Raw genomic sequence first — 14,354 nt, 5'->3', positions numbered from 1 at the left:
CAACTCCCCACCTGCAATTCATTCACTCAGCAGCTATTTATAGACTACTTCATAGATACCAACATGTTTAAGGCATTTGGCCCTGTCCTCAAAGAGCTCATAGTTGACTGAGGGACATGAAACGGGTCCATAAATATCTGTAATCCAAGGCAGTGTGAGATTAAGTACACAAGTCAATTACATAAATTAACTGCCCTGGAAATCCACAGAATGGCTGCTCTCTTGGTAATACCAAAGAAGGCAAATTAAAGAACGAACAAAATGAATTGTGTTACAAAGGACAGCCAAGATTCTGGCAGAGTGATGCTGGCAAGAGAGAGGACAGTGGGAACAAACATGAAGAAGAGGGTCTGAGTTTGGAAAGGACAGGGCTGAGGTGCAGAATCTGTGCTGGACAGCACTAAAACAGGCGGAAGCAGATTTCAGAGGGCTCTGAAGGCCAGGATGGGAAGTTATGACTGTATTTGCTGGGCTATGAGACACATCAACAATCTAAACAGGAACATGACACAGTGATTCCTCAGAAGGATTACTCTGGTAGTGCTACCTGGCATAATTTAGAAGGGAGCAGGAAATGTTACGTGTGGAGGCAGCTGCATTTGTCTAGACATGAGGTAATAGGGACCTGAAACAGAACTGGAAGTGAAAAAGAAACATGGGTACCTTTTAGGCAGGGCTGAATGACATTTCCCACAAATGTCTTGTGGAGACCCTTGCATATTTGCAATTAGTCACTTTACCCTCATGGTGGCAGCAGCTCTTACATGATATTTTCAAATGGCCTCCCCTCTGTCTAGAAAGCTAGCACCAAGACTCCAAACGAGAGGGGCACAGGCCCCTCCTCTTCAGACCATTCACAGGGACTCCACACGATCATCTTGACTGGGTTCTAAGTTCCACAGGGTCTGGGTTTTGCAACTGTGGACACATAACACTAGGGCATCCAAGTAAAATCCCCCTACCTTCCCTCTCCAGAGACTCTAAAACCTATGTACCAGTACCATAAGATCAGTGTTGAAGAAATCAGAGTTGACTTGCTGGGCATACTTTAAGAAATGTGTGTCTTCTCTTCACTGAAAGCTATATCCATCCATACCCCACCATCCTCTTCATCCTACATGCAACAAACTAGATCCCTCTTTTTCAGGTCACATTCTCACAAAGATAAATAAGGCTCCCGGAATAGCAGAAGAAAGTGACAGCAGCATAAAAGATGTGGGGGTAAGCAGCTGGAGAGCCAGGACCTCCAGGAGACCCACCAATGTTGGACAATTTCTCATCAGAGTAACAAGGAATTGGCCCACATTACTGCATAGGGCAAGAGGATGATCCATCCCTGGCCAAGAAAGTGCTTACCAGTTCATCTTCAACTATATTTTGCTAAAAGGAGAAATCAAATGGTTTAATGCACTAAAGGTTCTTTCTAAACCATGAGTTAGCAATAAAACTAACCATGAGCAACCCCGTGGAAGACATGCCACCTGCATGACCAGCAGCCCAAGCAGGCCAAAGGTAGGGGCAGAGTGGTGCATAGCAACCCTATCCACGGCTGAGCTGGTGTTCTGCCTTCAGACCTGTGCGCATTCCACTGGTCTGGGCTAGCTGCCAAGATGTGGAGAAAAAAGATTTCCCAATCTTCCCAAGCAGCCATCCATTTCAGTTAATTTTACCTAGCTACTCATACAATACTGTAGCAATATAGTCGGGTTTATTTATCTGCATTTTGGGGAAATTTTAGTTACGACTTCTTTGCAAGATCTTATTATCTCTACAGCAGGGAACAGCAAATTTTATCTACAGAGGCCAGACAATAAATATTTTAGGTTTTTTGTGCTATACTTTGTAGAATAATAGACAAATGGGTGTAGCTATGACCCAATAAAACTTTATTTACAAAAACTAGCTGCAGGGCAGATTTAACCCTCAGGCTGAAAAAGAATTACATGGCAAACAAATATAGTGGGGCTAGACAAACTGTATGTCATATTCCTTATAAAAATTTCTTAGTTTTGTTTCTTAAAACACAAGAATCACACACTCCAATCTACTGTTATATACAATTCCTAGCTCTGAGAGTCACATTTGGTACAGCTACTATGTGTCAGTAATACCACACTGCATTTGTTTAGTATTTCACTAAAACATCTTTATTTGTTAACTCTTTGCAACAATCTTATTTTGGTTTTGTTTGTTTGAGACAGGGTCTGTGCTGTCTCCCAGGCTGGAGTGCAGTGCCGCAATCTTGGCTCACTGCAACCTCTACTTCCTAGGCTCAAGTGATCCTCCCACCTCAGCCTCCCAAGCAGCTGGGACCACAGGCACATGACCCCAAGCCCAGATAATTTTTGTATTTTTTGTAGAGACAGGGTTTCACCATGTTGCCCAGGCTGGTCTTGAACTCCGGGCTCAAGCGATCCACCTGCCTTGGACTCCCAAAGTACTAGGATTACAGGCATGAGCCACCGCGCCTGGTCAACAATTTTAAATCCCACATAAAGAATAGTTTTATATTTGTTCTCCTTTCCTATTCTTTCAACATAGGGAAGGCCTCATCTCTGCTGGGGCATTTTTTACTAATGTTTTTATGTTAAACAGTAAAAGCTATGCTTTGTTCTCCAATCCAATAAGCAGTTTCAAATTTACTTACTTTGGTTTTGGGTTACAGAACTGACGTGCTGAGAGTCCTAGAAAGAAAAATAAAAATATCTAATTATTAAAAGATTAAGGCTTATAAAGTTAAAGAGAAAACCACAGAGCTTTTAGTATTAAAAGGATAGTCTTATGAAACTTTCAAATATCTAGAAAAATGGAAACAGTGTAGAGAATACCCATACTACCCATCACAGATTCTATAATTATTTCATTATACGACTTGCAGCTATCCATCTATTCAAACTTTTTCCATGCATAAGTTGAAAACATTGATTATCCTAATTTTAGCTTTCATTGCTTCTCTTCTTTCCTAGAGTTTATTTTTCCTTTGTTGCTGCACAAAGATATTTTTACAGAGCTTAGTGCTTTAATTTAAAACAAGCAATAATGAGTCACTGTTTTTTTTTTTTTTTTTTTTTGAGACGGAGTCTCGCTTTGTTACCCAGGCCGGAGTGCAGTGGTACAATCTCGGCTCACTGCAACCTCTGCCTCCCGGGTTCAAGAGATTCTTCTGCCTCAGCCTCCCCAGTAGCTGGGACTACAGGCGCCCGCCACCACACCCAGCTAATCTTTGTATTTTTAGTAGAGACGGTGTTTCACCATGTTGGCCAGGATGGTCTTGATCTCCTGACCTCGTGATCCACCCGACTCGGCCTCCCAAAGTCCTGGGATTACAGGCATAAGCCACCACACCCGGTCTATGAGTCACATTTTAAAAATTATTAGAAAATAAGTAAATATATAAAGTGGCAAATTTGAGTTTTTGTAAATAGAACCTTTTTTTTTTTTTTTTTTGGTGGTAGGGAGACAGGTTCTCACTGTCGTCCAGGCTGGAGTCCAGTGGCTCAATTACAGCTCACCGCAGCCTCAACCTCCCGGGCTCAAGTGATTCTCCCACCTCAGCCTCCCAAGTAGCTGGGACTACAGGTGCATGTCACCACGCCCGGCTAGTTTTTGTATTTTTTGGAGAGACAAAGTTTTGCCACATTGCCCAGGCTGGTCTTGAACTGGACTCAAGTGATCCACCCACCTCAGCCTCCCAAAGTGCTGGGAATACAGGCATGAGCCACCATGCCCGGCCTAGAACTAGTTTTCACAACAGTATCATGGAAAGGAATAGCTCTCCCACTCTCTCAATATATGTATTATATATAAAAAACAATGCACATGCATATCAGATTGAACAAAACACAGATCTGAAGATGCTATTTCTACATTTTGAAGGTTATCTAAAAGTATAAACCAAAAAAATGGTAAATGGCAGTGTTTTAATGCATTGTTCATAAATACTGTAACAGAAACACACAAGTCAGCAGTTTATTTGCTTGTTATTAAACCAGCACTAGTGTAACTGATCACATTAAATTCAAGAAAATGTAGGGAGTGTGAGACATGTAAGATGTATGTGCATATATCTAATTCTGAACGAGAAATCACACACTCAATTTCCCTGCCCCTCTGTTTTCTCATCTCTAAAGTAAGGATCCTCAAATGAGAGAATGTATTGGAAAGTCCTGAATGCTTTTTATAAATTATAAAGCTTTATGAAATTCCAAGATGTTCTAAGTTGGAGAATAGATGTTTGAAAGCATTCTGAAGCACTGTAGAAGCTAAATTAATGACAATTTTAACCTCATTTCCAAAGATTTGAACAAGTAATACTTTATCAACCTGCCTCACAGCAATGCCTTATGCTTTTCACTAAAATGGATGCAATGCCTGCCATACTTTTAAGGAATTACCTTTGTGGGGAAAGGAAACTTGGATGGCTCAGCTGTACTAGGCGTATGTATTGCTGTCAAAGGAGGAGGCCATGAATGGGTCATTTCCTGGAAAGATATTTGGAAAGGGAAGAAAGAGTAAATTATAAATGGAACATTCATTGCTACTTAACATTTTGAACTTAATGTAGAATGGATTGATCGTAAATGGCAAGTACAATCTTAAAAGTTATTTCATGTACTTTAAAAAAAAAAAAAAAAACTCCTATTTCAGTGTGCTATGTTGAAAAGTTAAAGCTCTCCAACATACAAAACTAAAAAAACACCAGTTTGTAGAAGACAATCAAGATACAGAACGTGAATGAATTTAACACCCTGAATATCATCAAGCACATAAACTGTACGTAACAGGTACTGCCAGAGCTTATGGAGCCGTGAACACTGTAGGTGACAGGTTGGGCTGGAAAAGCAGTCTCTTCTCAAGGCATTCTTTCTCCCTCAGCTTCTTTATTGCATTTCCTGGAATTATTTCAGTTCAAAGGAAGAAGAACTTTCCTGTTTGACTTAAGCAAACAAGTAATTCAGGTCACTTGTTCCACTTGGGAGAGTTTTAATGGATTTGACCCTTCCCTGATACACACTATTAGCAAGTAAGAACTTTTTTGAAGGAGAGGAGCTTAAAATTACCTTTCTTTTCCATTGAGAAGTTTAATTTTTACTGTTTTCTCAGTTGAAGGAAAGATTTCTAAAACTTACAAATTGATACATGTATCTTGACATGAATTCTTCTAAACACATTCACAAATTTTATTTTTCTAAAAATACTTGTTGAAAACAGGTATGTCAGAAAAAAGATGTGTCAAATTGCAAACACACACACACACACTCTTTTCTAAAAGGCCAGAATGGCATTGGAGATCATTAACTACAACCCCAACATCTACAGATTGAAAAAAACTGAGGTCCAAAATGACTGAGTCAAGGTACCCCAGGAAGTCGAAAGTGGTTCCCACATGTATCAGACCTGCCCGGCAAACTGGCTTAATATTCGACACGCGGCCGGGCGCAGTGGCTCACACCTGTAATCCCAGCTTTTGGAGGCCAAGGCAGGTGGATCACCTGAGGTTAGGAGTTCAAGACAAGCCTGACCAACATGGAAAAACCCCATATCTACTAAAAATACAAAATTAGCTGGGCGTGGGGGCGCATGCCTGTAATCCCAGCTACTCGGGAGGCTGAGGTTGTGGTGAGCTGAGATCGTGCCATTGCACTCCAGCATGGGCAACAAGAATAAAATTCCGTCTCAAAAAATAAATAAATAAATACAAAAATGAGCCGGGCATGGTGGTACACGCCTGTAATCCCAGCTACTTGGCAGGCTGAGGCAGGAGAATGGCTTGAACCTGTCAGGTGGAGGTTGCAGTGATCTGGGATTGCACCATTGCACTCTAGCCTGGGTGACAGGGCGAGACTCCGTCTCAACAACAAAAAAATAACCGACATGCAACTCTACCAGCAATCTGCGACCCCACAGCATGCTATATTACCCCACCTGTATAACACATGATGAATTCTAACACCTCATTCTTTTCTAAGTCCTGGCTAACCTATCTCCACAAAAATGCCATTTGATCCTTGCAACAGCTGGAGATGGCACTCTAGCAAGTACTTCCACTTCCAACCTATGTGTAGGTCTCCCCTTGCCCTTCCCCATTGCAGCTCTGTGGGTTACCACAGCCTCAGGAGAGACAGCAGCAACTTCGCACAGTGACAAGTAATGTAAGTGATGCTGGCTTTCTTAATTTTTGTTAAAAGTGAAATCGTGCCCTTGTTTACAGACTGGCCATCTGCTTTGTTCAGGACACAACAGGAGATCTTTCCTAAAATATACTGGAAAGAATAATGGCTATAGCCAAAGACCCAGATTGCAATCCTAACTCCAATCCTTACCAGCCATGTCAGCATAAGTAAGTCATCTGAACCCTAAGCCTCAATGCTCGCTAAGAGGTAAACTAGAACCACTTATTTTCATAGTATTGTAAGAGTACTTTACGTACAGTACTGAATGAATAGTGCACAGAAGGCACTTAATAAATTAAAAGCATTACAACTTTTAATTAAAAGTCCAGTTTTAAAAGAATTTCAATACTGCACCAAACAGAGCTTCCTGCTGTTTTATTTACTTGATAATACTTTAAGGCACAGAACCATTATAATGTTACAATACAAAAACATGTAATAATTAATTAAGAAGGTGTCTGAAAACATCACCCTTATGTTTTTCAATAATTTATTTGGAATCTCAATGATATCTATGACTTTTAGTCACCAAATGCCTAAGGTTGTCCCAGCTATTAAATTAGGCAGTTGGAAAGTACATAAATTCTTTCAAACCCTAAGTGGTTCCCTGGTAGTCTGAAAGCATTTATATACTTCCCTACCTGCCTAGCTTATAGAGGGACTTAAGAGAATTGGGGCCATTATTAAGGAGAAGGGGCTGCTCAGAAAGACTCACAAGGCCATGATTTCACTTCCTACCTTAACAATGACTTGTCACATGAACAGAGACAAATCACTGGGACCTACGTCAGCCCTGGCCCTCCAGGCCCCACAGCTACTGTCTTTTTCTCCTTGCTCAGTCTGCTCTGGAGACACTGTCTAGTTCTAATTGTTCCTCTAATACACCAACTTGATACCACCTCGAGGCTTTTCCACCAGTTCTTCCCTCTGCCTAGCCCTGTTTACTGGCCTGTTGCATTATTCATAGCACCATCAACACCCAACACTATATATTTATCTTCCCTACTCTGATCTCCATGAAAGTAAGCACTCTGTCTTATTCACTACAACATCCTAGTGCTGTGGAGGCTTAACAAGTATTTGTTGAATAAACGAATGAACATACAAATAGTGCCACCACTCACTGTACTAGCATCATGGAAATGCTGCACTGAGGTAATGCTTGCTAGTACCACATTAATCCCCCAAGATACTGTGGAGGCCAGGCCTGCCTATAAGCAGAAAATCTGAGGTGTCTCCATGCACCCACCAAGGGCGTGTTGCCCTTTATAGATCCTAGTGCATGACCATTCCCTGAAAACTAACAGTGTCTGTCTGCTATCTTCTTACTCCATTAGCCTGCTGGAGTTATGGGCCACCGCTTCCCCTTCATTACAACACTTCCCCCTTAAATACTGACCCCAGAGAACCAAACATTATCTTCTATGATTGATTTTCTCTGTTAGGAAACTATTTACTGTCTCTATCACCCATCAGAAAGATTTGTGTTTGGATTCCTGGCAATCTTAATAAATTGCTGGTACAAGATGAGAACGGGAACCGGGAGGCAAAGGAAAGTAGCATCTGGATCAGCGTCAAGAGTAAGAGCTGGAATGGACCCTGGAGATCATCCACTAGCCCAGGGCCTTCATTTTACCAATGAGGAAACCAAAGCCCAGCAGGGACCTATAACTTAACTGAGGTCACAGACAGAAGAGAAGGGGCAGTCTCCAATATGAAAAGGCCTATGGCCTGTTCAGTCCTGGACGTCCTTCTGTTTGCTTTCCCAAGTTATGATTTCCAAATCATAAATGGGCATGATTTATACATTAACCACTCACTCTCAAGCATTTCTAGGTAAGCAAGAATTCACTAATGTGATCCTGGGTGAGAAGGGAAGGAGGATGGATGGGTTCATTAAATTAAAAATGCTTGTCTGATGCTGTAATACCACCATTCCTAAATAAAGGATGTGACATGTCTTATATTAACACACACCAAAACCTAAGAGAAGCATCTGACATATGCAGAAGACAACAAACCTGCACTGTTGCATTTACTTCTGAAATAATGATAGAACAAATAACGCACAATTTCAGAGGAAATGCCAAGGCCATAGTTTATAATTAAGTTCCTTAGTATGTTTACGACTTACCATACCAACAAATTTCAGAAATAGAAGAGGAAAAGGATGATAAAAAATGTAATCGAGGTAACTTATTTAATCTTACATGCTGGTTGACAAAAATTCCTCACTGTTAGCAGTTCAAAGTATGTTTCTCAGCCAGGTATGGTGGCTCACGCCTGTAATCCCAACACTTTGAGGGGCCGAGGCAGGTGGATCACTTGAGGTCAGGCATTTGAGACCAGTCTGGCCAACATGGTGAAACACCGTCTCTACTAAAAATACAAAAATTAGCAGGACATAGTGGCGCACACCTGTAACCCCGGCTACTTGGGTGGCTGAGGCGCAAGAATCGCTTGAACCCAGGAGGTGGGGATTGCAGTGGCCGAGATCACGCCCAGCCTGAGAGACAGAGAGAGAGAGACTCTGTCTCAAAAAAAAAAAAAAAAAAGTATGTTTCTCTAGAGGTTCTTTCTTTCTCAGAAAACCCTAACTACAAAACGGAACAAAAGACTGTAAAACAAAAACAAGCTGTTTTCCAAACAACTGGTTAGATACCACTACTGTCAAAAACTTCACAAGTGAGGAAATAACCAATATACTTAATTACTGGTTTTAGTACCACCATCACTTAATACTTTAAAATGAAAAGTTAAAAAACTAAAATTGAGTAAATGTATTTTGAGAAAAAATGAACAATAGTGATTCAAATTAACAGTCACATTTATTATATACATCTCTCCTACTAATTAAAAAAAAAGAACAAAGTCAGAAACCCTACAGTAAAAGACAAGAATATCATTAAAATTGACCTAGAAGCAAATTAAAGGCCACAGAAGAGGGATAAAAACTACACAAAACCCTTAGTTTTTACAATTACTGTACCTGAGCATTAAAATTAAGCTCTGGGTTTCCTGGAAATTAAAGGCAAAATGGGAAACATTATATGTAATTCTTCTCTGATAAAAAGAAAGAATGCCGGTTCATGAGGAAAGTTAACATTTTTCCCCTGGAATTAAGTTCTAGAAGGAATTTGTCATCCTTGTACAAGAAAAATTGAACAAGTGGGTAATGTATTCAATGATATATTCGTGGAAGCACAAATGTTCATGGCATAGTTTCAATAAACAAGAGCAAAAAGTAACCCTTCAAGGTAAGTCTAAAGATGACCATCTACTTCTCACTATTTTTCTTTTTATTCCTTTAAAATTTCATGGTCTCACTGAAGAAGAGGCTGTATATAGGAGGCCATAGGTACTAGGTATCACCTACAGAACGCCAAGAGGTATAAATCAAGCACTGTTTAACCACTGGTGCCTCCCGTACATCAACACAGGAAGTTTCCTCTCTGGGAAGTGAGCAACTCTCCTGGGCCTTTATGGACAACCAGAAAAACTTACAAGAGATGCCATAAAAATCTGGTCCAAATGTCTTGTAGTTTGTAGACTTCAATTTAATTAATAAAATCTGGTAGAGAATTCAATTACGTTCCAAGACTACTTCTGTTACTATTCTGGTTTATTTTTGCCTTTGGAGATGAGGTGGGGGAGAAATGGTAAAAAGGGGTTTGGGAAAAACAACTGTTCTTTTTTTATTTATTTATTTATTTATTTATCTTTTGGAGACATAGTCTCAACTCTGTTGCCCAGGCTGGAGTGCAGTGGCGCGATCTCAGCTCACTACAGCTGCCACCTCTCGGGTTCAATCGATTCTCCTGGCTCAGTCTCCTGAGTAGCTGGGACTACAGGCATGTGCCACCACTCCCGGCTAATTTTTTGTATTTTTCTTAGTAGATACGGGGTTTTGCCATGTTGTCCAGGCTGGTCGCAAACTCCTGAGCTCAAGCAATCTGCCCGCCTTGGCCTCCCAAAATGCTAGGATTACAGGCATGAGCCACCGCACCCAGCCAATGGCAACTGTTCATTAAAGTGAAAGTAAATGGATGTACGCCTACCTACTTAAATATTTCTTCAAATGAGAAAGATTAACAGTGAACTCACCTTCAGAATCTCTTCAACACAATGGACTTCATTGGAGTAGGTCTGCTGAAAGTGAAAAGCAAAAAATAAAAGGTTAGCAAACCAGAGTCAAGAGTGATGGTACTGGTGGATGATCGTATTAATGCAACAATACTCATCTCAAGGCTTACCTTCTACTAGCTAAGTATTAAGAACTTTACATTTGAAGCCTGGGCAACATGGCAAAACCCCATTTCTACCAAAAGCAATATAAAAATTAGCCATGCATGGTGGTGCACGCATGTGATCCCAGCTACTCAGGAGGCAGGGGCAGGAGGATCACATGAGCCAGGGAGGTGGAGGCTGCAGTGAGCCAAGATCATGCCACTGCAGTCTGGCTGTATATATATAAAACAACAACTTTACATTTGGATGAAATAAGACCAGAGAGATTAATCTAACTGAATCTTATGGGGAAACACAGTAATGATGGAGACAATGGCAGACTAACTGTTGACCCTCAGGTCGAAAGTTTCTAAAATTTCTTTATTAAAGAAAATTAGTATATTAAACCTAGGGAATAAGAGACGTACAAAATAAGATTAGAATAGGTGCCACAGTCAGCTACCTCATAGCAACAGCTAACCAATAAGCCACATTAAATAAAGACAAAGATGATGATCATCTGAACACATTAGTAGGTGGAAAGTAAGGAGCTAAGTCCAATCAAGGATAACTCTTCATTATTTTTATATTCTAGCCTGCCAAAATTCATTTTAAAGTTAAAAATATCTCTACTAAAATCAGCATGTCACCTTATACATACATGCATACATACATACACACACGCACACAAAGTTTTTTTCAGAGAAAGACTGTAAGGGTAGAGGAGATTAATTATTGTCTTAGAGGAAAGATCTACTATTTCTACCTCTTCCTAATACCCAGCTAAAGAAATAATGATTACTGCTGCTGCTGGTATAACCACCAGACAGTGCCTAGGGAATGACATTTTACAGTCTACGTATTTTTAAGAGCAAAGAAAGTGGGCAAAATTAAATTAAAATCAGTATTTTTTTCTGAACTAGAGACATAGAACATATGGTTTTCAATGGAATAGCAACTTGCTCTGTGTCAATTCATGAGCCAGGCATCATGGGCACAGTATAGCAAGTACTATACAACATATGACTTTCCCATTACCGCCACTGCTATGCATGAAACTCTGCTCTTTTTGGTCCATTTAATGCCTACCTCGCAGCTAGAGAACAGATGGCAAAGGGTTCTTTCCTGTTCTTGGTTCTAATTTATGTGCAATTTAATATAGAATTGGTTGCTAATTTGCAATCTAGGGTTTATTAATCTACCATTTCCCTCATTCCAATTCACTGGATGAAGAAAAAGGAAATAGAGCATACAAACATTCACACCATCCTGTAATTGAATCTAATGGACATGTCAAAATTCAGATGTAGGCCAGGTGCAGTAGCTCACACCTGTAATCCCAGCACTTTGGGAGGCCGAGGCGGGCCGATTGCCTGAGCCCAGGAATCTGAGAGCAGCCTGGGCATCATGGCAAAACCCCATCTCTACCAAAAATACAAAAATTAGCCAGTCTCGTAACCCAGTTTCAAAATAGACAAAAATTTAAAAATAAAATTTAAAAATTAAAAAAAAATTCAGATGCAGTCTGTTTTTAAAACATGTAAATTTCCTGGAAAGAGTCTTGAAGTCAGGTATAACCAAAGAGAATCAAGGGTGTCCCTTACATCTGGTAGGATCCACTGCACTCATCTCCAGCATTACACATGCAAACAACCAGGCCTTTTTGTTTTTTAAAACCATTAAGAAACACCTAAAAATTGGACCAAACATTTGTGCTCTATTTTAGCACAAACTTAAGATACAGAAATGCTGTTTTTACATGAGGGTAAAATGTAATTGTATTCTATGATTTCAATTTACATGGATCATTAAAAAAATAACAATTAAAAGTTGAAGGTGAATCAACAGAACAAGCACATGACTATGCTGAGTCTGGAAAAAATATTCCCCTCATCCTACGTGTTGCTGGAATGAGACTAGGAATCCAATCAAAATATTTGGCAACCAATAAAAATAGTGAAGCACATTTTAAAAGAAGGCAAAAAAGATTTGTCCGTTGTTTCCAACACAATGTTTTCAAAAACCAACACCGTTCAAGAGACTGAAAGACTTCTTTCTGATCTTCATAATTACTCAAGCAGTAGACACTTTGCCAAGAAGTTTCTTGTCACCGAAATATTCTTTTTTTTTCCAGAAGAGTTTTGTTATGCGGGATGAACCAGGACTGAAGAAATTTTGAGAGCTTATTTTAGATTAGCAACATTTACCTTATCCAGATACTAATAAACAGTCACCATTTAACCCATTTAAAATTCTAAATAAGGTCTTAGATTCAAGCATTAGTTGGTTAATTTACTGTTAATCTTCCTGTCAAGTCCATTATGGGAGTGAAGGTGTTTCAAAGGGGAACAGTGATTTCATTCCAAATATACGAGGGCATATCATATTTAGGGATCTCCACAAAGCACTGTTTCCAATGGCAAATAATTGGAAATGAGCAAATGCCAAACAACACGCGTCTAGCTAACTGCCTCTACGGTGCATCCGTACAATGGTATGGCATGCAGATTTAATAACATAAACATAGGTGTTTGCATGGAAAGATGTTCAACATACATACTTTTTTCTTTAAAAATCATTTCATACGACCAGGCGCAGTGGCTCACGCGTGTAATCCCAGCACTTTGGGAGGCTGAGGCAGGTGGATCAGGAGGTCAAGAGATAGAGACCATCCTGGCTAACACGGTGAAACCCCATCACTACTAAAAATACAAAAAATTAGCCAGGCATGGTGGTGGATGCCTGTAGTCCCAGCTACTCGGGAGGCTGAGGCAGGAGAGTGGCGTGAACCCGGGAGGAGGAGCTTGCAGTGAGCAGAGATTGGGCCACTGTAGTCCAGCCTGGGAGACCGAGTGAGACTCTGTCTCAAAAAAAAAAAAAAATCATTTCATACCTAGAGGAAAAACTACAAAAGCCAGTAGGAGGATTTCCCATATACCTTTTACCCAGATTTCCCAAATGTTAGCATTTTACATTTGCTTTATATTTTTCTCTTCTACTCACCTACATTTTGAACTGTTTAAGAGTAACTTAGAGAGTTAATGTTCCTTTATCCCTAAATATTTTTGTGTATACCAAAACACATTGTAAACCTGTATTTAAAAGAGAGGCTACTGAAAAGTTTGCATAGTATGACATCATTTTATGTTCCATCTACCTGAGATTCACATCTTCATTCTTCTCTCCATCCTAATTAGAGACACTTAAACTAGAAGATATATCTTTTGGATTTGTTCACAGGGAAAGAGCTACAAGGACAGGCTGCCTTGTCTCATAAAGTGCAACTTGGTGCCTCCAAGCATGCCACTGGAAGGAAGTTTTCCAAAACGGGAGTAGTTAAACCATTATATCCTAATCCCCTTCTTTTATAGAGATGGGGTCTTGCTGTGGTGCCCAGGCTGGCCCGGGCTCAAGTCATCCTCCTACCTCAGCCTTCAGAGAGTAGCTGGAACTATAGGTGTGTGACATTGCACCTGGCTCTTAACCCCTTTCCTAAAATTCACTCTCCCAATAGGGTCTCCAGCCAAATATTGCTATTCCTACTAAAAGGAACCAGACTCTCCCTTTAACAACATGGTCAAAGAATAAACAATTGGTCATGGCCAGCTCTCTCTAAACCACAACTGAGATAAGGCTGAAGACATTCAATGTAAGATGTCCTTAAACAACACAAAATGATAAAAAGCAACAATAAACATTTCTATGATAGTTGCATGAATCAAGAAAATCTAGTTTGTAAGTCTTTCTCTGGCTAGCTCTTTCCTCCATGGTATAGACACTGACTTTAACATGACCACAAAACTCACTGCCTTTTCCCACCCTCAATATCTATTAATAGGTTCCTAGAGGACATGAGCTCTCCCCTTCTGCCTATCTAGAGCCACCTCACACATCTGGCTTCCTGTATGTAGACCAACCTCCCAGCAGAGACCACACTTTCCTCCTGGGATATGG

At 40.2% G+C, this 14,354-nt stretch overlaps 1 protein-coding gene across 14 annotated transcripts in view; it reads right to left on the bottom strand.

The window, feature by feature from the left end:
* AFF1 (ALF transcription elongation factor 1) overlaps positions 1–14,354 on the bottom strand; it is a 203,428-nt gene that overhangs the window by 46,179 nt on the left and 142,895 nt on the right. For 7 of the 14 annotated variants that reach the window (XM_063663862.1, XM_054486036.2, XM_063663863.1 and 4 more), the window contains 3 exons: positions 10,278–10,322; positions 4,395–4,481; positions 2,648–2,684 (listed from right to left, as the gene is read on the bottom strand). In XM_063663862.1, the coding sequence (XP_063519932.1) occupies positions 2,648–2,684; positions 4,395–4,481; positions 10,278–10,322 (169 nt within the window). The remainder of the gene's footprint in view (positions 1–2,647; positions 2,685–4,394; positions 4,482–10,277; positions 10,323–14,354) is intronic. The other 7 variants (XM_054486041.2, XM_063663864.1, XM_054486043.2 and 4 more) reach the window with 3 other exon arrangements.

This window comes from Pongo pygmaeus, chromosome 3, assembly GCF_028885625.2.
Source record: "Pongo pygmaeus isolate AG05252 chromosome 3, NHGRI_mPonPyg2-v2.0_pri, whole genome shotgun sequence".
In the NCBI taxonomy this organism is placed as follows: Eukaryota; Metazoa; Chordata; class Mammalia; order Primates; family Hominidae; genus Pongo; species Pongo pygmaeus.
Note: the sequence above shows the minus strand (reverse complement) of the source record. Positions and strands in the feature narration are given on the sequence as shown.